We start from the raw sequence: 25,630 nt of genomic DNA, 5'->3' as shown, positions 1-25,630 counted from the left end.
TGAGGGTAGAGAAGAAAACGCACAGGCCAAGCCAGAGCCCTCCCTTGTAGGATGGTAGGAGAAGGATGAGGTTAGGAACACTCACATGTTGTGAAATTTTAGCCCGTTACAGTTTTAATGAGGGTAATAGTTAAAGTTCCATCTCCTTGGTCTGAGCTTTTTCTGATTAAAAATCACAAACCCCATCTCATCTTTCTAGTCTCATCCCACTGCTCTCTTCTTCTGTGCAGCCCCATTAAACTGCTTCCTGTTTACCACATTTCCTTCTCCTCCTCCTTGCTTTGCACAGATTATGTCCAGTCTAGATTGCCCTCTTCCCCCGGTCTGACTCTTATCACCTTCCCCAGTCCTTTGAGTATGCTACCTCTTCCATGAAGTCCTTCCTAATAGCCTCCAATTCTAACCCCCCAAGAAGCTGGCTCTGTCCCACTACGAGCACTAGCCAGTTCAGTTTGAATGGCAGTATGGGCAGCCATGTGGCTTTTTCTCTTATCTACCTACTCAAGCACAGTTGAGGGCTGTGGCTGATTTGTTGCTTCCTTTCTCCATCCCCATACCTCATAGCAATCTCCATAATATGTGTTAATTAGTAATGTTCCCCTCGGAGAGGCAGCTCCTTGGGCACCTGTGGTTATTTCCATCTTTGAGAGTGAACCCAGTTACTTCCCTTAGGACAAAAAGGGAGGTCAGGTCCTGAAGACCAGCAAAAAAGACCCTGTTGTCCAGGAGGCCTTGCCTCTAGGAAATCACCTCTAGGCAGCTGCCCGCTGGTGTGGTCCAGCTCCATCTATTCATCCATCCATCCATCCATCCATCCACCCACCCACCCACTCATCCATCCACCCACCCACCCACCCACCCATCCATCCATCCATCCATCCATCCACTCATCCATCCATCCATCCATCCATCCATCCATCCATCCATCCATCCATCCATCCACTGTCTTCAGCTCTATGCTAGGCACTAGGATATAGAGCTGAGCCAAACAGACCTGGTTTCTGTCCTCATGGAGCTTACATTCCGGGGGGAGATGGGCACTAATCAGATACCCACCATACAATCTTATCAGTGCAATCACAGCGGGTGTGATGGATGGAAAGAACAGGCCTTTATCAAGGAGGCCAGAAGAAATAACATTTGAGCTGATACGGGAAGAATGACTTAAATAAGCAAAGCTTGGGGGAGGTGTGGGAGAGAGTGCAGGAAAAGGGAAGAGTGTATGCAAAGGCCAAGAATGGGAAACTGAGAACAGCGCAGAGAGCCAAGCCTCTCTGCTGAAGCTGGATGGGTCGGCAGCAGTCAGATCATCCAAGGCTTTGAAGGCCAGGTTGGGAACTGAAGAGTTTATCCTCTGAGCACCTGGGAGTGAGGCTGACCTCAGTGGCTCTGCTAACTGTAGTCGGTATGGAGACCACCAGGACCATCCGTGCCCGTGGCCAGCTTCTCACCTGGGGGGACGGCCGAGCCCTCTCCGGAGCTGATGGAGGGCTGGGAGCCAGGGTTCCTAAACCATTTCTGGTCTCAGCCCAGCAATCATCCCCTGGAGAGGGGGACAAGGAAGGGCATGGTCTATACCCCATGCTCTCGCCAGGGCTGGGGTGGGAGGGCAGCAGTGAGCAGGCAAACTTCTGCAGGCCCTGTCCTTCCTCCTCTGGCATCAGAACCAGGCACAGTCAGAGGAAAGGGAATTCTGGAAGCACACAAGTCCTGAATGTCTACAAATCAAGTCTTTCCCTCCTTTCCTTCCCTCTGCAGCTCACAGATGAATCAGTGCCTGAGCCACCATTTCCTGGAACCAAGAACCGCTGAGGGAAGGATCTGTGTCAGGAGAGCTGCAAGCTGGTGAAGTGAAGCTTGGCCCGTTCCACGGTAGATCAAACTCAATAAGCTTCTTCCAGGAAGACCCGGCTTTCCCCCTTCTCTGCACTGCGGTCCTCGAGCTCGGGACAAGGGAGGACAAGCACATCTCTGCGGTTTCTCACCAATTCACAATGTGGTTTAGGGCTCTCTGGTCCCCTTCCCAGACTCCTTGTAGTTTGGGGATCCTCTTTTCCTGGGGAGGAGGAGTCTAGGGCTGAGGCGGAGGAGGTGGGGTTGCTAATGCCATAGGGCCTGGGGTCATCCGGGGCCACCCGGGACCACGCTGGAAAGGGCACTGGCCTGGGTTCTAATCCTGCCTGTGTGACACTGGGCAAGTCACGTCACCACTCTGAGCCTCGGTTATCTCATCCAGAGAAGGAAGCCTGCCTTGGGGGTGCTGAAGTGAGTGTGTGTGCGCAGTATGGGGCGCCCGGGATCTCCACTGGCTCCCGAGAGAGCGCACAGGGGTGCTCACCCCTCAGTTCCTGTGCCATTAGCAGGCAGCCCTTGAGCCTCTCTCCTGTCTGTCCTCTTTCTTCTCTGATTCCCACCTCACTCCCTTCCCCACCACCAGCATGATTCCACTGGGTGTGGTATACACGTATCCCTGCACATATCCCTGCTAAATAGGGAAAGGTGTATATGTTTCAAATCAGGGGCCAGCGAACTTTTTTCTGTAAAAAGCCAAATAGTAAACATTTCAGACATTGTGATCATATTTTCTGTTTTGGTTTGCTAAATGCTGCTGGAATGCAATATACCAATAATGGAATGGCTTTTAGAAAGGAAATTTATTAAGTTACATGTTTACCATTCTAAGACTATAAAAATGTCCAAACTAAGGCCTCCAAAGAAAGATATCCTGACTCAAGAAAGGCCAGTGTCTGTCACGTGACTGGTGTCTGCGGGTCCTTGTTCCCCGTTCCATTGCTTCCAGCTTCTGATGCCAGTGGTTTCCTCTCTAGGCCTCTGTGGGCCTTCGCTTAGCTCCTCTGGGACATAAATCTGGGTTCTGGCTTACCATCTCACGGTAAGTCACATGGCGATGTCTGCTGGGCTCTGCATCTCCAAACATCTGTGTCTAAGCATCTGCTCTCTTTGTCGGCACTCCAAGCATCTTCAAATGCCAGCATTCTCTGTCGGCTCTGAAGTAATTGTGTTTTCTCCAAAATCTCTCCCTCTTTAAAGGACACTACTAAACTAATCAAGATACAACTTAAGTGGGCAGAGCTACATCTCCATCTAATCAAAATATCAAACCCACGATTGGGTGTGCCATATCTCCATGGAAGTAATCTAATCAAAAGGTCACAAAAAATGAGTGGGTCAGTCTCCATGGAAACAATCTAATCAAAGGTTTCCACCCTACAATATAAAATCAGGATCAAAGAACATGGCTTTTCTGGGGTACACAACAGGTTCAAACTGGCATACCTTGTCTGTCACAACCACTTAGCTCTGGCATGTAGCTAAAGTAGTCATAGACAATGTATGATGAATGGGCTGTGTACTGACATAACTTTATTTCTGAAAACAGGCAACACCCAACACTGCAGGCTATAATTTGCTGACTCTTGTCTTCAATTTACATCAATGGTAGCATATCGCAGGCCCTTCTTTCCTCCTTGGACTCTCTCGGAGCCTTCAGAATCTCTCCACCAGCCTTCTGCTCCCTGGTTCTAATGGGTGGGTGTGGGGAGGGTGCCCATGCTATCCTCTGATTACAGCAGCAAGACAGCTGGCCACAGTGACCATCACAGCGAGTTTTGATGTATGGACTCCCTTGAAGCTTCAGGAAGGCTGGAGTTCTCCAGTTTGTTTTTGGTTTAGGCAGCAAACGCTACATTTTATTGCTGGCTATGATTTCCCTGAAAAAGGCATTATTTTGTCCGACCTCCCTTGAAAGATTGGAACAGATCAAGCCTTCGCTGTTTCAGTTCATTACTCAGAACGAAAGGCCCGATCTCGGCAGGATCTTCCCACGTGTGTAGATTTTCTTTGGGGATGATTCATAAAATCAAAGGCTGTCAGAGCTGGATGAGAGACTTGTGAGAATATCTATCCCAACCCCACGTTTTCTACATAGGGAAACTGAGGCTCAGAAAGCCTCCTTGGCCTCTGCTCTCAGATTTACAATAACCCCGTCCTTAAGCCAACCAAACCTCTGATGTTTCAACTTCTTGGGTCTTATGTGTGATCTGTTGCTTCCCCACCATGCTACATTTCACCAAGGACCTTTCTAAATCTCTGGACCCAAACAGGATTTCTCTCATAGGACCTGACTTCATCCCCAGAAGCAGTTTTTCCCACTTACCCAGAATATGTCAGGCCCTGCCTCACGTCAGCCCTGCCCATTTTCCTTCATCCTTGCATGAGGCCACTTGGCTCCACCTGCTCTGCTGTGCTCCCACCTGATCTGAGAATTACTTACCCAGCTCTGGTTCTGAATTTGGAGCTTCAGTATCCAGCCACCTCAGCCTTGCACCCCAGAGTGAAGCCTGGGTAACCTCCTACCAGGATCTAAGAACAGGGCTGCGAGACCATGGTCCCTGTTCTGAAAACTTGGTGGGGTCAGCCTTCTTTTAGGACAAGGCCCTCTCTGGGGTCTAAGACCTGCCCCATGAACCCCACCTTGCTCCTGGCTACTTGTGTGCCTGTTGGCAGCAGCCTACTTGGATTCCCAACTGTGGTTTTAGCCAGATTTCCCATCTCTGTGCTCTGCCTCTTGGCTTAGTTCTCCCAGGACTGTCTGCTTAACCAGACTGTGACCTGTTATAGTTAAAATACTAAGAACCACCATCATAACGGAGGTCCTGTTATATGCCAGGCATAAACTAAGTGTGCTATATATATTGCCTCACATAATCCTTCCCATAGCCCCATGAAGCAGTAAACATCATCGCCACATTCCAGAGGAGGATACTGTGGCTCCATGAGGCTAGGAGTTTTGTTCAAGCTGGTGACGGGCAGAGTCAATACTTAAACCTCAAAACCTGAAGTTCTACCACTCTACCATATAAGCCAAGCCTCTTATACCCTATTGGGATGCAAGGAGCTTCTTCTACCTCTTGCTACAGGCCCACCCCAGCACCTGTCCAGTTCTGATGGGCAGGTCTTATGGCTGGGACCAGGGTTACAATCCTGGAGACCTAAATTTGACTCTGGCTTCTCACACATGACTACCACTGGGTCATGTGAGCTACAGCTGCAGGCTAAGCCCATGAGGATATGCTCCCACCTCCCCCAGATCCCTTCACTTCTGCTTCCATGGCCACCTAAGAACACCAGCCTCATTCCTGCCTGTGCTGGTTTGAAAATATTAGGTACTCCAGAGAAGCCATGTTTTAATCTTGATTCAATCTTGTGGAGGCAGTCATTTCTTCTAATCCTGATGCAACATCACAGGTGGAAACTTTTGATTAGATAATCTCCATGGAGATATCTAATATCTCCAATTGCCGGTATAATCTTGATTAGATGGAGATGTGACTCCACCCATTCTAGATGGGTCTTGACTAGATTACTAGAGTCTTTAAAAGGCGAAATATTTTGGAGAAATGACAGAAAAGCCTCAGAGCCCACAGAAACTTCACAGCAGAGCTGACACGGATGCAGACACGTGGAGAATAGACACGGATGTCTGGAGATGCTTAGAGCCCGGCAGACATTGCTACAAGATGCTAAGCAAGCCAGAACCTGGAGAAATCCAAGAGGAAGTGAAGAGATGAAAGCCAGCCCTGGAGGAGTACAGTGAGGAGCCCCCACAGGAACAGAGGCTGAAAGCAACGGAGCCCAGGAGCAAGGGACCAGCAGATGCCAGCCACGTGACTTTCCAGCTGACAGAGGTGTTTCTGACCCATCGGCCTTTCCTGAGTGAAGGTAACCTCTTGTAGGTCCCTTAATTTGTACATGTTCACTTCCTTAGAACTGTAAACTTGTAACTTATTAAATTCCTCTTTTTAAAAGCCCTTCCATTTCTGGTATATTGCATTCCGGCAGCTTGCAAACTAACACACTGCCACAACTGGATTTATCCTCATGACTCTTTTGCAGGGTCACTGCCCTTATCTTCCACAGCTTTGGTGTGTGATATCTATGGAATTCACTTTCCACCCTTTTCCCAAAGTGATATTCCAGCTAGAATCTTTCCCCATCCCCAATGCTGCCTAAAACATCAGGTCTTCCCACTGCCCATAGGATACAAAATTCTCATCAAGCTGTGCATGATCTGGCCCAGCACTGTGCAATAGAACTTTCTGCATTAATAGCAATGTTCTATATCTGTGTTGTCCAATATGGTAACCACTAGCCACGTGCTGCTAGAGAGTCCTATACTTTTATTTAATTTTAATTAATTTATATTTAAATTTAAATAACCACATGTGGATGGTGGCTACCAAATTGGAAAGCACAGCTCTACTCCTGACTGCTTCTCCATCACATTCCCCCTCCTTTCTGCCCAGTGGCCTTCTTTCAGACCCTCCAGGCCATTCTCTCTCATCTCCAGACCTTTGCACATGTAGTCTTCTCCAAATGCAAATTTATCTGCCTTAAACTCTTCGTCTAGCTAATGTCTACTTCCCTTTTAGATCTCAGCTCAAGCATCACTTCTACAGACAAAATCTTCGGATGAAATCAGATTTCCCTTGTGTTTACTCTCACAGCACAGGGTAATTTTCACTCCTACCACTGGTCGCAGTTGTGATTTTAGAGGTACTGGCTGATTCTTTGGGTCTTTCTCTCCCAAAGCTCATGGGGGCAGGGCCTGGGCATTTTTTTTTTTTATCACTACTGCACCCCTTGCCTAGCACAGTGCCTACAACATAGTAGACCCCAAGGTAGAGATTTGGGGGAATGAATGAATGAATGAATGGGGATGTTGTTGGTTTAGAAGAGGTCCCCAGTGAGCACAGCTTGAGCATCAGCTGGCTGAGCACATGGCAGTTTTCAAGAGGGTAGAGCTAGTCATAGATGGCATCTGTTGATGACCCACCAGCCTCCAAGCTTAAGAAAATATGGTTCCCCTTGAAGGACCTGACTTTAACCTGATAACCAACATCTGGGACAACCCACAGTGTCAAAATAAAGGGGAAACAGGTGCTAGCAAATTCATAAATGTCAACTGATGGGTCAATTGGTACCACCTGTGATTCACATCCCACCAGCTTCCCAAGGTGTCGGCTGTGTCACTGCTTGACAGCGAGGAGTGATGCCTGTGTCCTTCTCAGGCCTGGGGGAACTGCCTGGTTTGCCCTGCAGGCTCCATCCTGGGCCTCTGACTTTCAGGGGGGGTGAGCAGGTCTCTCCTGCTTCACGGACCCAGGGCTCCAGGGATGGGTGCCCCACAGGCTCTATTTCCTATCTCTACAAGTTCTCTTCCCCCATCCCAACGGTCTCCGGGAATGTGGTGGCAGTACCAGCCCAGACAGGGCCTGTCCTAGCAGAATCCAAGGGAGCTGGCATGGGCGAGACCTCCCCTACAGCCAAGTTAGGTTCTGGTTACATCCTTTCATCACCCCTCTACTGCTCCTTAGTGCCCCTGTGACAGTCCGGTTTGTACTTGTAAATCGTTGTCTAATATCTAGCCCCTCTGCTAGCGTATAAGCTCCAGGAGGGCAGTGAGCTCTCACGGATGTGCCTCTAGAACATACAGGGGCTCAATGAAGTGCTGTTGGAAGAAGGAGTCCAGAGTATTCTCCGGGATCTTGAGCTCCCCATTCCCCAGTCTAACAGGCTGAACTTGAGCCTCAGTTTCCCTGCCCAGCACCTCCACTGGGTGCTGATTCCTATCTGCCCTTCACCAGCCTCTCTCCACAGTTTGGAACCTGCTGCCAGTGTGCTGGCTCCTGACGGGCCCACCTGAACTTTATCTCTGTCTTGGCAGTGGGTCCCTAGCACTAATGGCCTTCACTTGTCCTCATGTTCTTCCTCAGGTAGGTCCTGCAGATGTCCTCAGCTCCCTAGAGCTCCCCCGTCACTGTCCTGGGCAACTTGGTTGTCTTGGGGAGGGTGCCCCTCTGCTGTTCATCTGTTTCCTCTGCTTCCAGCCTGCCCTGTCCCATCCAGGTTTCTGCCCTGTTCCCGGGTGAGCTCCCAGCATGCCTTGCTTCAAAGTGCCTGGTTCAGCCACTCAGGTTGCCTTCCCTGGCCTTGCAAACAGGGGTCGGGTTCAATGCATGCAAGAAGATGGGATGCAAAGGGGTGCTGGTATGTCTTTGGCAACAGTCCTTCCCCTGCCACGTGCCAGTCTTCATGGCCCCATGGCCATGTCTGCTATGGGGCGGGGGAACATCATGCTAGACCTATGCCCTCCTTCATTTAACTGTCCCTCTTGTACCATTTCCTGTTGTGTACCTGGGAGCCAAAAGTGGCTCAGGCCCCTTTCCACAGATTTCCCTGAAGGTTTCTGGCCAAGGAAACAGGGATTGCATTTTAGGACTGAGCCCCACTTCCTGCCAGTCTCTGGGGATCCCCCCCGCCCCCATTCCCTGGGATGGGACTAGTGGCAACTCCCCACTGCTGTCCAGTTCTCAAGACCTCTAGGCCCAGACCCCAGTGTATGGGCCAGGGATGCTGTCTGACCCGGCCATGTTCCTCTCTCACATTTCCCCCGGGATGCACACTTACACCTCCTCGTGTGCTCAAGGACCACTGCCTGTTTCCTGCAGTAGTCTGTAAGATGCCTAAAGCCGTGTCCACACTGCTGAATCCACAGCACCTAGTGTGGGCCTGACTTAATAGATGTACTGATAAATGAATGCACTGGTGAAAGGGAATGTGTGTGGGTTAACAGAGGCTGCCCAGCAAGGATCCCTCAGGACCTGCCAGGCAACACCTCTCAGGAGGGTACACCAAAATGAGCAATCAGCTCTCTGCCTGTTGCCAACCTCATCCAACAGCAACCTGAACAGCCCACATACATCCACTCTAAACAGAGGGGGAACAGGTGCTGGTGAATTCACATGTCAACTCATGGGTCAGGTACGTGCACTTCACACACGGGCCTCCTGAGGTGATAGATGCGCAACAGTGAGAACGGATGCACGTGCCTTTCCCAGGCCTGGGAGAACTCCCTGATTCCTGGGTCTCTGCAAGGATCATCCTGTGCCCGTTTCAGGAAAGCTCAGCAGGTCATCCCTGCTTCGTGGCACGTGACGGAGGCTAGACCACAATCTCCATTCCCCTCTTTAAAAGAACCCCCCTTCCGGGCTCCCTGCCTGTCCACCAGGGTGGTGCCGCCCAGGGCGTGCCTTCCTCTGGTCCTGCCACAGCTGCAGAACTCCACTCACTCAGCGGCAGCTTCAGCCAGGCCCTGGCAGGGTGGGGACTCCAGCCACCCCGGCACCCCCACCCAGGCAGGTGTGCATCTCACACCTGGACATGTTCTCCTCATCCTCAAGTTTCAGCTCGAGAGTCACTTCCCCAGGGGAGCCTGGGTCATATTTCCCTTTCTTACACTTCCAGCACTGATCAAAGTTTCAATGAACTTGAACTTCTGATTCATTTGTTTCTGGAGGGCAAGGACCATGTCTGCCTCGGTGACCTCCATTTCCCTGGTCCGTTCCCGGGTTGGGGATGTCAGTCCTGGGCTCAGACACCTCTCACGCCCCAGTTCAGATCTTCTGGTTCTGACAGTAGCTCATGTCTCACCCACCTGGGTCCTCTCACCTCCTGCCCTGGGGTTTCTCCGGGGATGCTGCTGCGGGATCCCGGTTGGTTTCCCTACCCACCACGCAAGCTCAGAAATGCACGGAAGTCAGGGCCAGTGGGTAGACTTTTTCCCCTTCTCCTTTCACCCAGAGGGATGGGCCCGAGGCACATTTGGTGAGGCTTCTGGGGGGTTCAGTCTTGTGGATTGCACAATCAGTCACACTCAGGGGTGACCAGAGGGATAATGCATCCTCCTACTGGCTTTCCTTCCTTCCTGTACCACTTCCTTTTCCTCTTTGTCCCCTGACCTCACATCCCCTAACTAAGTCATGGCACACAAGCCTCTGCCTTGGAAGCCCGTCCAGGATAGTGCTCAGGACTGTTGCGTTGAATGAATGAACAAATGGATGGCCCTCAGCAGGAAAGTTCACACTGTGGTCCTGTTTCCCCTCCAACCCCAGTGTCTCTCCCAATACCCCTTGGCCCCTGAAGCTATCTGGTTCTCTTGTTCCTTGTCCTTCCTTGGCCCTCTCTGCCTGTACCATGACTCCCCACCAGGCTCTTGCCAGGCTTTCCCAGGGCTGGACCCTGCTGGCTGAGCCCTGGCAGCTCAGAGTTGGGTGGTGACTCTCAGCATGGCCCATGTCATTCCTGCATTCCTCACCTTCATCCCTAGCCCTCTTCAGTGGTCCACCAATTTCCCCTAGTACCAGCCTGCCGTATTTATCCAAGCTCTGATGCATGCAGATCTTGGATAACCCCCTCAAGTGAGCTGCCAGTAGGTTTTGCTTCCAAGTGCCTTGGCCCAGCCCAGTGGAGGTGAACTGGACAGAGCCTTCCCTGGCTACAGAAAGAGACACAGAACTAAGGTCTGGTTCCTTAGTTGGAAGATGGGGAACAGAGTGGGCAATGAAGACATGTTCTTGACACCAGATCCTTCCCCAGCATGCTTGGGCTGGAAGCCAAAGTCATAACCCCACAGCCATGTGTCCAAGTAAGGTGTGCAAGTCCACACACTCATTTCTGGATTTCTCATTCACCAATGCCTACTCTGTGTGGGTCCAGCCCTGTGCTAGGTGTTGGGGCAACAGCCATGGATCAATTCTGGTCCATTTGGGCACTCACTGTCTGGGAGAAGAGTCAAGCAGGGAAAACAAGCATTTCTAGCTGTGCTACCCTCCCTGGTCTGCACTCAGTATTATGAAGAGGCAAGGGACCTTCAGGTAGTGCTATTTGTCACAGGGGAAGGACAACCTGTGACCACTCATCGTCTTCCTCTTGTTCCATACCTCATCTTGGCCCAGCCCTACCTATGAGCCAAAGAAATCTCCTTACCTGGCCATATACACAGTTAAAGGGAAATGAAACAACTTAGAGATAAAACAAGGGCTGGCTTCCTGTGGCTTGGAGGCTATTTATGCATCACCTTAGCATTGGGCTCCTGCTTCCCCCACTCTCTTCACTCTGGTTCAAGTGTCTGAGACAGCAGCCAGGACAGGATTCCTGGGTTTCTGACAACAAAGTTTGCAGAAGGCCAGGTTGGCAGCACTCAAGGAGCTGTACTGGGACTGACCCTGTGCCCTTAGGAGGTCACACCAATATCTGCTCAGTTGACACTATTCATTCCTCTTTTCCCTTGACCTCCCTGTAGCTTGTGACTCTGATTCCACCCGTCTCCAGGTAGCCGCATCTCCTTGGCTTCCATGAGCTCACACTCTCCCTATTCTTCTTTGGTCTTGCCAGCCCAGGAATCTTGCAGATTCGACCTTTTCATCTTCTCCCTTACATATTCATGCTGTCCATCTCTCATCTCTTCTTCTTGAGGAATCTTCATCTCCCTTGGCTGAGCTGATGACTCCAGAATATCTGCCTCCAGCCCTGCTCTCTCCTCTCAGTTCCCAGCCACCTACTGGATATTCCATCCACATGTCTCACAGGGACCCCAATCCCCACATCCTAAAATGATTCTAAATCCTCTGCTTTTTCAGGAGACTATCTAGGGATGACACTGCTACTTGCTCAGCTGCTGAAGCTAGAATTTTCTGCCCCTCCTTGATTCTTGTTTTTGCCTCCTCTCCTCCATCTAAGCAATCACCAGTCTTGTTAATTCTCTCTTATCTCTTCTCTGTACCACCTCCTTCCTTTCTTTCCCACTGAAACACTCTGAATTGGGCCACCAAGCTCTCCTTCACTCAGGTTCCAACAGCAGCCTCCAGACTGGCCTTCAGTTTTGCTTAGCAGCAGAGTGGGTCTCCTCAAGTGCCAACTTAGTGATATCGTCCCTTCGCTTCACATCAATCAACTGTGCTCCTTAGCTCTTGGAATTAACAAATGAAATTCCTCAGTTTAGCCCCCAAGGTTCCACCAGACTTTTCTCTCCCTTTCTTCAGCTACAGGCCTTTCTCTTGGCTTCAGGTTCTCTTCTCTTGGGGTTCAGGAAGAGCTGCAGGAGTGAGCAGACTCCTGGGTACCTGGCACCAGGCCACAGATGTTCTGGATGGCAGATATGAGCCTCCTGGTGTCAGCAAAGGCCAATGCTCCAAGTAGGGATTGGGGGGTGGTGCCTTGGCATTTCTTGGTGGTGCCTTGAGTTTCTCTGAGTTTGTTCATTGTGAGTCAATTCCCTGAGGCTGTATACATGGGCTCAGCAGGGCAAGGTTGAAATCCTGGACCACTGTGAGCCCCTAGGAAGACCACAGCTGAGGGGCCATCTCTCCTGCTGCCATCTGATTCATGCATGCACACAGTTCAGATTGGAAGAGTGAGGGAAAGAACGATGATGGGTAGACAGCTCCTTCTTATGAAGGCTGCCAAGCGTTTCTGGTATAATACCTTGGTTCATCTTCCCCCAAATCCTGGGCCGAAGGGTCTCTGATCCCCCCTTTCATAGATATGGACATGGAGGCCCAGAGCGGTCCAATGACTCTCCCATCACCAGCTAAAATGTACCAGATCCAGAACTCGACCCATTTCTATGGGATTCCTGGGTCATAAAATACATTGGAGGAATTTAAACAATGGAGATGAGCAGATTTTCAAAAGAGGAGGAAAGAGGTTGCAAAAAGAGGGAGTGAAAATTGGGAAGCGAGAGGGGGTGAGGGATGGTGTGACTGCTGGTCTGTCCATCACCTTCATGGCCCCATAGGAAGAGGCGACTCGGGGAAAGGGGCCTCTCTGCAGGAGGGAGTCATCCTTGGAGGCCCTGGCCCCTCTGCAGCCCTGCTCCACGGCGGGCCCCACGGCATGGGACAGGAGTCAGGGAAGGGCTTCCGAAGTCCCGTTGGTCAGAGGCTCCCCCAGGGCCTCAAAGGGGTCTCGGGGAGGGAGCAGATACTTGCAAAGGTGGGCATTCATCATTTTTACGCCTACGTTCAGGGCACTAATAAGGAAGTAATAATACTGCCAAGCCTTTAGCGCGCTTTCCATGAGCTAGCGGGAAGACTAATTATCTGACGACACTAATAAATGGTTATGATGTTATTAAAAATGGCACCAAGCTAGGATTAATAGGCTCATCAATTGTAGGGAATCGGGTTTAACAAGGTCCCCTGCGTGTCCCATCAGGGCTTGTGGCCTTGATGGATGCCGGGCTGCCCAAAGCCCCGCCCATCGGCACGGAGGCCGTGGAAGAGGCCCCCTCCTCGCCCCGGCCAAGGGTCAGCTTCCGAAGGTGCGGCTGCCGCTGGGTTTTTCTTGCAAACGGCCCTTCGAAGCTCTCCGGCCACTGGAGATGCTGCGGGAGGCATGACTGGCCTCGGCCCTGCTTACTCCGGCACACGCCACAACTGTCCATGCGATTCCCCCGCTCTCCCCCAACCCGCAGCCCAGCTGTAAGTGACAGACCTACCCAGAGCCCCAGACTCCAGAGCCCCGGCTCACAGCGCACAGGGCGAACAGATGAGATGGAGATGTCTCTGGGGCCCGCTGACTAATTTCCATAATAATTATAGTTATTACTAATAGCGGTGACAACACTACTCCCCTCCGCTGACACTGAATTCCACAACCCAGAAATTGCCTCCCCATCGGTTAGCTCCTCTGAGCCTCACAACAAGCTGGGAAGAATGCGGGGCAGGTATTATTATTCTTTCTGTCGCATTGAGAAAACTAGAGCTCAGGGAGATAAAGGGACTTCCTGAACCTCCCCCTCCCTAGCCCCTGAGGAATAATTGTAGTGACAAAAATGAAAATAATAATAGCAAATATCCATATGGTGTTGACTCTAAACTGCACATCCATTAATTTTCTTAGTCCTCACACCTACCACAGAGTATCACTTCCTTTTTGCAGAGGACTCAGAGGCACAGAGAGGTTAAGAAACTTGCTCAGGAGCACACAGCTACAAAGCAGCAGGGTGGGACTCAAGCACTCGCCTCTCCTGCCAGACTTTTACGGGTGCCCAGTTCCCTAGGAGACGGCTCCCTGGACCAGGTTCTGCCTGGATCTTCTTGCACTGCCCTCCAGCCACCCCACTTTCGCCCAACTCCTCAAGGCAGCCCCACTCAGGCTGGGGTAGAATTGCTATAAAGGGCTTCACGCTGCCTGCTCCCACCCCAAAAAGGCAAAGTGAAAATTATCCCTCACCTTTGGCCGGTTATTTTCAGATTGCAAAGATCTACTACAGGAGCTTAGCTCTGCTCTGGTTCCCGGGTCAGGATGGCTACGGCAGGGGTGAGAGAGGAAGGCTTTGGAGGCAGATGTGTCTTGGATTTGAGTCTCGGCTCTGCCACTCGCTCTCTGGTGCCTTTAACCTCTCTCTGCCTCAACTTCCTCATCTGTGAAATGGGTGGTGAAAGCAGCCCCTCACCGGGTAGTCGGGAGGACCAATGGCTGGCTCCCTCTTTTTTTTTTTTTTGCATGGGCAGGCACTGGGAATCAAACCCCGGTCTCTGGCATGGCAGGCGAGAACTCTACCTGCTGAGCCACCGTGGCCCACCCCGCTGGCTCCCTCTTGCTGAGTGCTTACTGTGTGCCATGATGTGTGCCTAGGATTGCACCTCCAGCACCACAATCCAGTGAAGAAGTGGCTATTGACATGCCCATTTTGCAGGTAAAAAAACTGCTCAGAGAACAGTTTCACATAGCGACATGAGTGAGGAACCGGGACTTGTACTGATGGCCTCCTGGTTCCCCTGCTGTGGTGTCCCTAGCATGTGGCTTCTCTCCCTTTGCCTTCCACCGTCCTGCAAATCTTAGGTCCCTTTCACCAGCCGCCCCCTCTCCCCAGAGCTCTGCCTGCCTGCCTGCTTCAGCTCCTTGCTCCCCTGTCCTAGGCTGATAAGAGGCTGCCTCCTTAGCACTGTGATAGCTGAGCTCTGCTCATCCATTCATCCCAGCCCTCAGCATCCTGGAGCCTCTGTCTCCCTCCGAGACTCCAGTCACTCAAGGCAGTGGCGGGCTCAATCTCTGTGTCCTTGTCTCCACGGTGATGTGTTTTGTGGGGGCCCCTCACCCATGTGGCTTTAGGAAGCAGAAGGAAGCTGCTCCGGACAAGCTCATCCAAAACGCCCGTGGGAGTGACCGCGCGTCAGATGCCTGTGCAGACGTAGCAGGGGACTGTCTGAGAGTTGGGGGTCACGGGTAAGGCAGAGACGCTCTGCACCCCCAGGGAGGGCTACAGCACATTTCTTCACTTGGGGGTCTCCTCCTAGGCAGGGCTCCTGAGGGAAAGGCCTCTGTCTTCCTGTCCCCTGCCCCCAGGGCCCTCCTCTTCCAGGACAAGCCCATCCTCATGTGCAAACTGGACTTCTTCAAGCCCCCCAGCAGCCCCCCAACCCTCCCGTCGCCCCCCGCCCGGCTTACGTGGTCGATGAGCTCCTTGACCATGCCATTCCACTGGCCCTTGTCGTCCTGCGCCCCGTACTTGCCGTCCTCCACCAGCCGGATCTCGTAGGAGAAGCCCAGGATGTGGGCCAGTTCCTTGAGCAGGTCGACGCAGTAGCCCTCGAACCGGTCGTTCCCGTACAGGGTCCTGTCGGACTTCCGGAACATGACAAAGGGCTCCTCCTGCAGGGACAGACGGGAGAGGGGCTGAAGGTTTTTGAAAAACTGGGGGAGCTCAGGCAGGCGAATGGCCTGTTCAGGCAGGAGAGGGAAAGCCACGTGTCCTGAGAGCCAGCTTTGGGCCTTGCACGCGGCCACCTCCTGGCAGCTCCTGGCATAAGGCAGGTGCTCGCCGGTTTACCTGCCCGAGGGTCACGCGGCTGGTCAGCCCTGGGTCAGGGATGTGAACCCAAGACCGTTTGATTCCGAAGCTCATGCCCTTTCTGCTGCACCTGTAACATAGGCCAGGGGTCCTCGAAGTGTGGTCCCTGGACCAGGGGTGTTGGCATCACCTGGTGACTTCTTGCAATACACATGCTCAGGTGCCACCCCTGACTTACTGAAATAGAAATCTTGGGGTGCGAACCCAGCAAACTGCATTTGCAGAAGCACTGCAGGGGACTCTGATGCCCTGGCAAGTCTGAGGACCACTGCTGTAGGAAGCCCTTCATCGAAGATCTTTCCTGACTTCTCTGCCAACCCTTGTTGACAAGAGTAGATCTACATCTCCTTATCTTTTTCTCTTTCCAAGGGTCTCCCCACCGCACCCCCTGCGTTTGGGTGCACCAGGGGAGTGAGCCTGCATTTAGTGAGCATTTAATGTGCCAGGCCTCAGTGAATCAGCAAATGAGATAATACCTGCAGGGGGCCCATCGGGCACAGGGCCCAGCCAAGCCTGGATACCTGATGGACAGAGCTAGTACTGATTGCCTCGTTCAATCTTACTGGAAACTCCCTTTGGGGTAGGTACTAGTAATATTATTTTGTAGATGCTGAGAGTGAAGTTCAGTGAGGACCAGTGACTTGTGAGCATTCACTCAGCTAGTGCAGAGGGAGGATTTGAACTCAGGGCTGGGTGACCCCAGAGCACAAGCTCTTAGCCACCTTCTGGGTCAGAGGCCCTGAGGTGCATGGACAGGAGATCCTCAGGGAAGTGGCTGTGGGGCCAGAGCACAGGAGACAACTCTCCCCGGGGATGGGGAGACAGTGAAGGGCTTTGTCTGATTTCTCATTTAGAAAACCCCCCTGGGGAGCCCTGCAAAGAGGAACTAGGAGAAGAGGCAGGAAAACCAGCAGAAAGAGGCCACTGACCTCGCTCAGTGTGAGGTCTGCCACGTGAGGAACCGTGGGCTCTGACGTGGCATAATCCAGCCCCCTGTATATTCTCAGAACCCAGCTCAACACGCAGTTCCGTGATTCTGCTTGCTCAATCCACAAAGTCCCCTCCTGGGTCTTTCCGGTGGATGAGCTGAACTCCTAGTCCTTAACAAACTCAAACTATTTGAGTTCCTTCTGCACAGCAGGCACTGATTTAAACTTTTTCTCATAGCCTGTTTGATTTAAGGCTCACAACCTTGCAAAACAAATGACACTGCTCCCATGTGATAGATGAGGAAACGGAGGCTCAGAGAAGGTCAGTAAGTTTCCAAGGCCACACAGCTTGGAAGTAGCAGATTCAGGAGTTGAACCACAGTTTGCTGGAGCTTAGTTCCAATCTTTCCCAGTCAACCGGCCCCTCTGCCTGGCTCCACTCTCCAGTCTGTTCCCAAGGCTCAGCCTCTCCCGAGTTAATCTGTTCTTTTAGACCCTACACTCAGGGAAAGTTCCAAGAGCTGCCAGTCTGAGTCCTGTTCCTGGGGGGAACACTAATCTTCTTTTGATTCATTTGGGGCTGCTTCCTCAGCCTCTCACCCCATTCCTACCTGTAATCCTGGGCCTCTTCCTATTAGCTGATCTTCCCCAAACCTACTCCTGCACCCCCACATGTCAGAATGACTCAAGCCTTTTGCGATGGATGAGAACCATCAACTGACAGCGTGCATATGTACGGGGGACCTCATGTCCACATGCCCACAAGGAGGGCACACACATAATTATGGGGGTGCCGCATCCTTCTCTCAACTGGCAGGGCTGCTGACTTGGCACGGTGGGCCCCTGGGGGGGGGGGGTGAGGAGTGGGAGGCCCAGAGAAGACACCCTTGTCAGGCTCCCGCAGCAGCAGGCTGGACCAATTTGCCGATTCCCCAGCAATGCTACCTTTCAAACTCCCATCCCACCCCGTGACAGAGGTACTCGGGATTTTTCAACTGTCCTTAGGGATGCTTCAAAGAAAGAGCTGGGAAGTATCTGAATTTCCGAGGAGTTCCCAACTCTCCAGGGATTCTGAGAATCACTTCTCAGTCTAATTTAATGTAAAACTGGAATATTTGGCTAGACTCCATGCTAAATCTCAGGGCCCCTCACCCCCTCCCACAGACGAAGGGGGTGAGAGATTCACTAGAGGCCTGGAAAAGATGCCGAGACTGCCTGAAGGGAAGGGGACTTTGGCTAGTCTATACACTGGCTTTGCACAAATTAAAAAAGCTTCTCCTGTCCCTGGGCAGGTGCTGCCCCACACCCTGGGCACAGGGATTGGTGAGCAGGGCTGGGCTGGGATTTCAGTCCCAACTCTCTGGTCAGATGCTCTAGGGCAGTGAACAAAGCTACACGGCTGCACCTGGCGGCCTTGACTTGGGCTCAAGGAGAGACTTGGAGAGAAGGCATCCTCTCTCCTGGGAGAACCATCAACTCTATACAGATTCCTCTGAACAAAAATCTACTCCCTTCTGTAAAATGGGGATAATAACAAAACCTACCTTCCAGGGTCATAATGAGGATTAAACGAGTCAATTCACGAAAAGCGCTTAGAACAGGCTCTGGCAAAGAGTAAGCACTCCATAAATGTCAGCTGTCATTATTTAATTATTATTAACATCATCATCATCATCTTCCTCTTCTTCTTCCTGTCTGTGGGTCGGCTTGTTAACTGCCAAGACCTTTCCAGCCTCGAGACCATGTCCAATGTCATCAAAGGTTAAAAACCACGGAGGGCAGCAGAAAACCATTTCCGGAAAGGTCCCCGAGATAGTTCACTTCCTGACCCTCTCTCCCTGTCCCTCCCCGGCCCTGTCATCTAAAATTAGCACTTCATTTGTGAAGCCACCACAGCCCCAGAATCTATACATCTCCATATAAATATGCTGCCTTCGGAGCAGCTGTAAAATGCCATTAATTTCGGGAAGTGCTCTGCGGATGGCATACATATTTAACAGCCAAAGCCCAGAGCATTAAAACGGAGCTCGCCTTAGTAATGTGTCTCCAGACCTGCAACATTTCCTAGGGGGTAATTCTGAACTCCGCCAACTACTTATTCATGGACTATTTCACAATTTATTACTGGAAATGTCCAGACAGCCGATTCACAAGCTCTCTCGGCTGCTAATCGATTGCTCAGCGAAGGTGCCCTCAATTTCATAACTTCACGCTCTCCTATTGCTCTGGGAGAATAGCCGGAGGAGCAGGGGTAATATTTCTCTTCAACAAGCCACAGAAAACAGGGGTCCAGGAAAATAACCTTTTCCGATGTTGCATTGCCGGGGCTCTTGCTCTGGTCTCCCCACGATCACCGACATGTTGAATACCAGGCCTGGCGTTAAGCTTTTCACACATAGGGGTGGTGGACTTGGAAAAGGGGGTCCTGGTGATTTATCTCCCAGTGGGGAAGGATCTAGGACTTACTACCTAATAGCTGCTTTCCCGAGGCCTCCTCATCTGTGCAATACCAGGCCCCATTTGCACATGTACAAAATGCTACCGGCACACACAGTCATGAGCTCAGACCCCCTGCTTTCCTACCCAAACTCAGACACAGAGGCCAAGGATGCTGACCCAAGGCCTTGGCTTCTCCCAGTTAGAACCGGGCAGAGCACCAGCACGGCTGTTCCAGCTCAGCTTCTGGCTTTCCTTGCTTTGTTCCCCTCTCTGCCATTGGGTGCCGAGGTGCTGGCCTGCCTGGCGGGTGAGCCTTTGTGGGGCACGAGGTGCACAGAGTGCAAATACGTGCCCGTCAAGGTGTTTCCGGCGTGTGGACCACACCCCTCCGTGTGCACTGACACGCCTGCTCACATCGGTAGCCAAAAGAACCCTGAGCCTTCAGAAGCAGGGCCCCCAGGAGGGAGTGTTTGCTTGGTGTGTGAGCCGAGGTTTGGGGGCATGAATTTTTCATGAGCTCACGGAAGAGTGGAGCCAGCACAGAGGCTGGGGCGGGGCAGGGGGAGGCGGAGGAGGGCAGGTTTCCAGGCTCCTGCTGCTGCTGCTACTTGTGTCTCAGGAAGGCAGAAAGCCAATGCAGGTTTGTGGGGGCCAGCGAGGGTGGTGTCTGGGCTCTGTCCACCTGTCTGTCTAGGTTAAGAGACCCTGAGCACCTAACCTAGGACTTCAGGATAGGGGAGAATAGGAAGTAGGCTTGGGAGGAACCCGCACAGTGCTACATCCAGATTCCAGGGAAAAGAAAGAGAAGAAACCCCTCTGGCCAGGAGTCTTGGACCCATGCCCTGTTCTCTGGGGGCAAATCAGTTTGATGTTCCTGTACTGGGGCCTTAGTCCTGCCTGTCACTCAAAGTGCTGTTGCCCTGACAACACACTCCCAGGCAGGCAGGGGAGCGTGCTCTCAGCAGGAGGTGGCCCTGCGTTCAGGCTACAGAGCAAGAGGCTGGGTTTTTTCAGCCAGAGCAGCTGGGGGCTGGGCCAGGCTGGGCCACTCCCCACAGCAGTGCAGCTGTCCCGAAGAGCCCCAGCTGAGAGCATGCCGGGCATGTAGGCTGCAGCTGAGCCTTTCTCCCTGGGGCATCTGAACCAGCTGCAGGTTTTCAGGAGCCCTAAGCCCTGTATGGAAGCGGGCATCTCTGGTCCCTGAGACTCCAATGACACATTCCGCTGGACAGAGAGCCTTTCTGGGAGACCAGTGCAAAGGCAGCGGATGTGACACGCCTTTGCTCCAGAGGTCAACCCCTTCATCCCCCTGCCTTCAGGAAAGATTGGGCTTCTCTCACTGCCCCACAGGGCTGAGCTGTCCCAACCCTCCGGGATGTCCGGGCAGCGGGGACGAAGAAGCTCAGGCATGTGTGCAGGGGCTGAGATGACTGGCGGTCCACCCACGGGGAGGGGGGCCTCTGCTTCGGGTGGATCTGCAGCCGTGAGCTGGTCATTACGGGTCACAGGCCAGGGCAACGTGGTGTCAGTGGGACCCCAGCCAGTGAGGGGGCGGCGTAGTGAGCAGGATGTGGAGTCTATGAATCAGTAAGGGGCTTGGAGCTGGGAGTTGGAAAGGGGTTCACCCATGGCAAACCCTCAACACTTCAGGGCCTGGCCAGGAAATAAAACTAATAAGAAGTAGCCATAAGGACAACAGGAAGTGGGGGAGGGGGGGTGAGCCAGGGAACACCACCCTACTTGAAAGGCTTTCAAGTGCAAATTCAAGTTTCCACAGCATCCTGTGCTAGAGACTGCTTCTGTGCCCAGGGCCAGGGGTCAGTCTCTGGTGATGTTCAGAGTTCTGCCTGTGGATGGAAGCAGAGGTTTCTTCTAGAACTCCCAGTCTGCACATAGTATTAAACCTGAGCTTATTATGATTGGATTTCTATTCAATAATAATAATAATGATAAATAATAATAATAATATTAGCAGCTATCACTTATATCACATTCATCTTCTCAACCCTGTGAAGTAGGTACTATTATCACACCACTATTTATTTCTCAAATGGGGAAACTGAGGCACAGAGCAGTGACACATTTCCCCCAGGTCACAGTTCGTTCACAGAGAAGCCAGGATGCAAACCCAAGGGTCCGTGCTCCTGACTGTCGCATGGTCCTGTCCTGCTCCCTGGCCACGCCCCATGTTACCGAGAGGGCAGCTGCTGGGCTCCCATTGGCCTGGGCACCTTGTGGCTGAATCCAGGTTAGGGGCCAAGGAGGCTTCTCTACTTCCCTGTCCCCTCGGGGACCTGAGAGCCAGCCGGACGCTAGAGATGGGACCTCTGGGGGGTGGCTGAGAGCAGCGGGTTGGGGACCCTTTGCAAGAAGCTTGCAAGAGCTGCAGATCAAGAGCTGTGGATGTCTGCCGGATCCCACCACGACGTGTAGACACACCCCTTGTGCCTCTGCAGAAGGGTCTTTCCCCACTAAAAGCGGGCTGCTGCCATTTAAATACAATTTAATCCCGCAGTCTTTCAAGGTGCTTTTATTTTGCATCCTTTCGTCTGTTATCATTAGCTTGCCTCTTACTTTTTAGAGCACTGTTTTGTGGCTGAACCACCTTAGCTCCTTTAATCATCTCTCGTCCTAATCTCTTAAATCATACTACTTTTACCTTTTTTTAAAAAAAATCTTGCCTTTTGAAAAGTAGTTCTATTTATATCTCACATTTTATGCAGCTCTGCTTTTAATCTTTTACCACCTTTTTATTATTTTATTTTTACCCTTTTTATTTTAACTTGGTTACACTTTTATCCTTTCGCTTTTTGACATTTTGGTTTTACTTTTTTTTTTCATCTTGTCTAGTCGAAGCTGTTAATTATTTATTTTAATTTGTCGTCTTTCTTTCAATGTCTTTCCTTTTCATCTTATTCTGTATTTTCATTTTCTCTTTATTAGCTTCTTTTTAACCGTTTTACTTTGTTCTCTCTTAAGTCTACCTTTACTCTCTTTTTAGACTCATCAGTCTTCACTCTAACTCCTTTGCTCTTTTCATTTGTTTATCTTCTAGGTTTTTACATTACAGTTTCTTTACTGTTTCTGATGAGATCTTTTGCCTTATTGGTTTCAACAACGTGATTCTTAGAATCTTTAGTTAACAAAAATGCAATCAATAACGCAGGCAGGACATGTGGGTGTTGGGGAGATACCAGAGGGCTGTCATCCCGCAGTGGGGCAGGTGTCTCCGCAGCCTGCCCGTTGCAGCTGCCCTGGGTCCTCTGGATCGCCACCGGCTTCCCTGAATAATCAAAACCCTGGGGCCTGGCGATGCGGCCCATGGGCTAAAGTCCCTCCCTAGAAGCCAGCAGTACCCCCAGGGCTGCCACTCTTGGGATTCTGGAAGGGCGGGGTTTTCCCTCTGGCATCCTTCCTTGTTCCAGGCCCTCCGTCACCCAACCTCTGGCACATACACGGTGCACTACCCTAGAAGGGAGGACACAGGACCCTCCCATGCCCAGGGGAGGCAGACCTCGTCTGAGTGTGGGGGACGGCGGGGGAAGCTCGGCCAGCTCCCAGCCCCGGCCCAGCCCATGGCATCCTCCCTTTACCCGAGCACTCCAAACTGGCTGAGTTTCCCCCACACCCACCTTTCATTTTTTTTGCACGGGAACAACCTTAGCACATGTTCCTTACAAGCACGTCTGCTTTATTATGAGGAGGAGCTGGCTAGAGCCAGGGTTGTCTTTAAAGGGCCAAAGAACCCAACCGGCTTGGGACCCCAAGGGTAGGCTGCACCTCTGGGAGTCTGCTTGAGGCTTTGGACACCCCGAGGACTTCCAGGAGGAGCTCGGGCACGTGGAGTGGATGCAGCACTTGTTAGCTAAGGGAGGCCAGTGGCTCCAAGGTGCAGAGAGCCTGGGAGACCCCCAGGGTCACCTCTTGGGTTGAACTGGATCAAGAGAAGAAGGTGCCCTTTGGTCCTGGGGAATAGAGATCACATGAGGATGTGATTCTTTCCAGGTAGAGAGACCATGGCTGAGAGCTCTGGGACAGGACGCTGAGGTGTGGCACGTGTGTGGGCTCCCCAGCAACTCCTGGGCCCTGGGAGATGGCCGCAGCTCCTGCCACAGCAGAGGTGACCCACAGGAACTGAGGTGGAAGAGGCAGATCCAAGTCCCTTTGCAACTGGCTGCTGAGCCATCCTTACTTCAAGTCCCTATCATGGTTCCTACTCAGATACAAGAGGCTTGGGGAGTGGAGGGGGGTGAGACGCAATCACCAGGTCTTTGCAGAAGGGCTGGCCAAGCAGGCCTCAGGTGGGCCAGAGGGCCGACCCGCCCTGCCTTTGGGAAGAGGCCACCCCACTGTCACCTCCCAGAGTCCTTGGCCTGTGGCCGCAAGCAGAGTCTCTGTGTTCTGACTGCTGAGAGCTTCCTGAGCCATCCCAAGGGTCGCACCTCCCTACAGCTCCATCACCCCCTCTTCCAGCCTCCCAGCAGCCTCCGAAGAGGTACCCCATCTGTGACATGTAGGTGGGAAGATGGACGGTGTCTCCAGCCCGGTCAGCCTACCCCGAGTTGGACAGTCCCTCCTGCAGGGGCTGCAGGCTCTTACCAGCACTGTGGTGATGATGAGGGACCTGTTTGTCAGCGAGTCAGTGACGTTAGGGCCTCGGCCCTTGGCAACCTCCGTGATGTTGAGCCCCTCGGTAGGACTCCACACCCCAACCTGGATGGACAGGCAGACAGAAAACAGAGCTGAGTCCTCAGGCTTCCCATCCTATCTCCACATCAGCAACGCCATCAGCTCGCTGAGCGTCACTGTTGTCCCATCGTCACTGCTAACCCGCTCTGAGCAAGCCATCTTGACAACAACCTGCTGCCTGCTCCTTCCCTGGGAGGCCCCCATGGTGCCTGGTCTCCTGCGGACTACCCCCTCCCCTTGCTGACAAACTCATCACCCACCGCTGGAAGAGAAAATGCAGAGGGTGATGGCAAATGCAAAGGGAGCCTCGGGGAGCGCCTGGGGAAAACAACCTGGGGCTGCCAGGCTGGAGCTGAACAGATGCCTAGCAGGGTATTGAAGGAATCGGGAGTTTTGCATAAGGGCCAGGTCTTGCCTTGGGTTGGGAAGGAGTCACACTGAGCCTGGAGGGTTTCCCATCTCCTGAGGGAGCCCCTGGACACCCATCTGCTTGTTCGCTGAGTCTCAGCCCTAGTGCCAGCCCCTGGGGTAAGAGTCTCTCCAAAGCCCAGGCAGGGCCGGGAACATCTGTGGAATGAGGAAATGGATGTTGGGATGTGTCATGGTGCAAGAAGGCAGTCTGGGGCAGGACAGGGATCTTTGTAGCTGTTTTGGGGATGGTAGGACAAGGAGTGGATGGTCCTCACTGGAGCCTTGGAGGCAGTTTGTATTGAGGTTTTCTTTCTAAAGTTGGAAGATACCCTGGCCAAAGTGGCACGATCTTTCTCTCTGCTAGTGTCTTTGAGGATATGAGGCTAGAGGCAGGCAAGGAAGGGCCAAGTTTACAAATCGGCCTAAAACTTTGGACCTCTTAAAGATTTTTAAATAATTATTTTATATATAATTATATAATCGTTCTTGCATATAGAGTTATCTGTTGTACAAAAAAAGCATATATTCACAGAAAGATCTGCACACAAATAAAAAAAATACATTTTTTTTTGTTCAATTCTATCCATATCTGCACCCATCTCAGCTCCTCTTTCTCAAAGAAGGTCTCAGCATGCCCATTCTGTCCTTGGCCGAGTTGGTGGGAAAGGGGGACTCAGGAAACTTAATCAATTAAACAGAGAGGCCAAATGCAAACATCCCATTAAAAGAGCTGTGCAAAGCAGATAGCAGAGAGACATGTAATTATACTTGGGTAATTCCGCCTTAATCCTCCCCAAGCCACCAGCTTGAGCTGGCTGGATCAGCGATGACCCGGCTTAGCAAACAGAATTCATGATCTGGGAGGCAGGGTGCCTGTGTTTAGGGGGCTCAGCAGATCAGCCAGAGCAAGAAGAGAGGAGACAAGAAGACAGAATCAAAGAGGCTCTTCTCTCAAGCGGGCCAAGCTCAGAGCCAAGCCCATTGAGAATGAGGGTGTGTGCCTAGCAGAGTGCCTGGAGCAGGAGGGGCTCACAAATACCTCACCCCAGCAAATATCTATTGTGCTCCAACTGTATGGTCTCATACCAAGTGCTATGGGATATAAGAATAGCTATGACTGAAGAGGCTCCAGTTGCAAGGCCAGCTTTCAGAGGCTCTCTGCTCACAATCTGGATGGCTGTGACCAGGTGCCTTTGGTAGATGCCTCTCCAGGCCAACTTTTGCCCAGGGATGGCAGAGAGAGATTTTCTTGAGTATGAGCAACGACCCATTTGTAACAATTGCCTCAAGGGCTGGTGGGAGGATTCTGTTGCTACAGATGGAAAGAGTGCTCTGTTATCAACTGTTGATGCCTGCCACTGGCACATAAGTGGGGAGTGGTGGCACATATACTATCTAGTTGTCATCCCCTAAAACATTGGGTCTTCCTTCAAGATGAGCCAAG

General features: G+C 52.0%; 1 protein-coding gene across 1 annotated transcript in view; it reads right to left on the bottom strand.

Annotated features, from left to right (window-relative positions):
* GRIK3 (glutamate ionotropic receptor kainate type subunit 3) overlaps positions 1 to 25,630 on the bottom strand; it is a 94,844-nt gene that overhangs the window by 30,686 nt on the left and 38,528 nt on the right. The window contains exons 8-9 of the mRNA XM_077150261.1: positions 23,686 to 23,799; positions 15,316 to 15,519 (exon numbers count right to left, since the gene is read on the bottom strand). Of these exons, the coding sequence (XP_077006376.1) occupies positions 15,316 to 15,519; positions 23,686 to 23,799 (318 nt within the window). The remainder of the gene's footprint in view (positions 1 to 15,315; positions 15,520 to 23,685; positions 23,800 to 25,630) is intronic.

Source organism: Tamandua tetradactyla, chromosome 2 (assembly GCF_023851605.1).
Source record: "Tamandua tetradactyla isolate mTamTet1 chromosome 2, mTamTet1.pri, whole genome shotgun sequence".
In the NCBI taxonomy this organism is placed as follows: domain Eukaryota; kingdom Metazoa; phylum Chordata; class Mammalia; order Pilosa; family Myrmecophagidae; genus Tamandua; species Tamandua tetradactyla.
The sequence above is the reverse complement of the archived record's forward strand: the minus strand, read 5'-3'. Positions and strand labels throughout refer to the sequence as shown.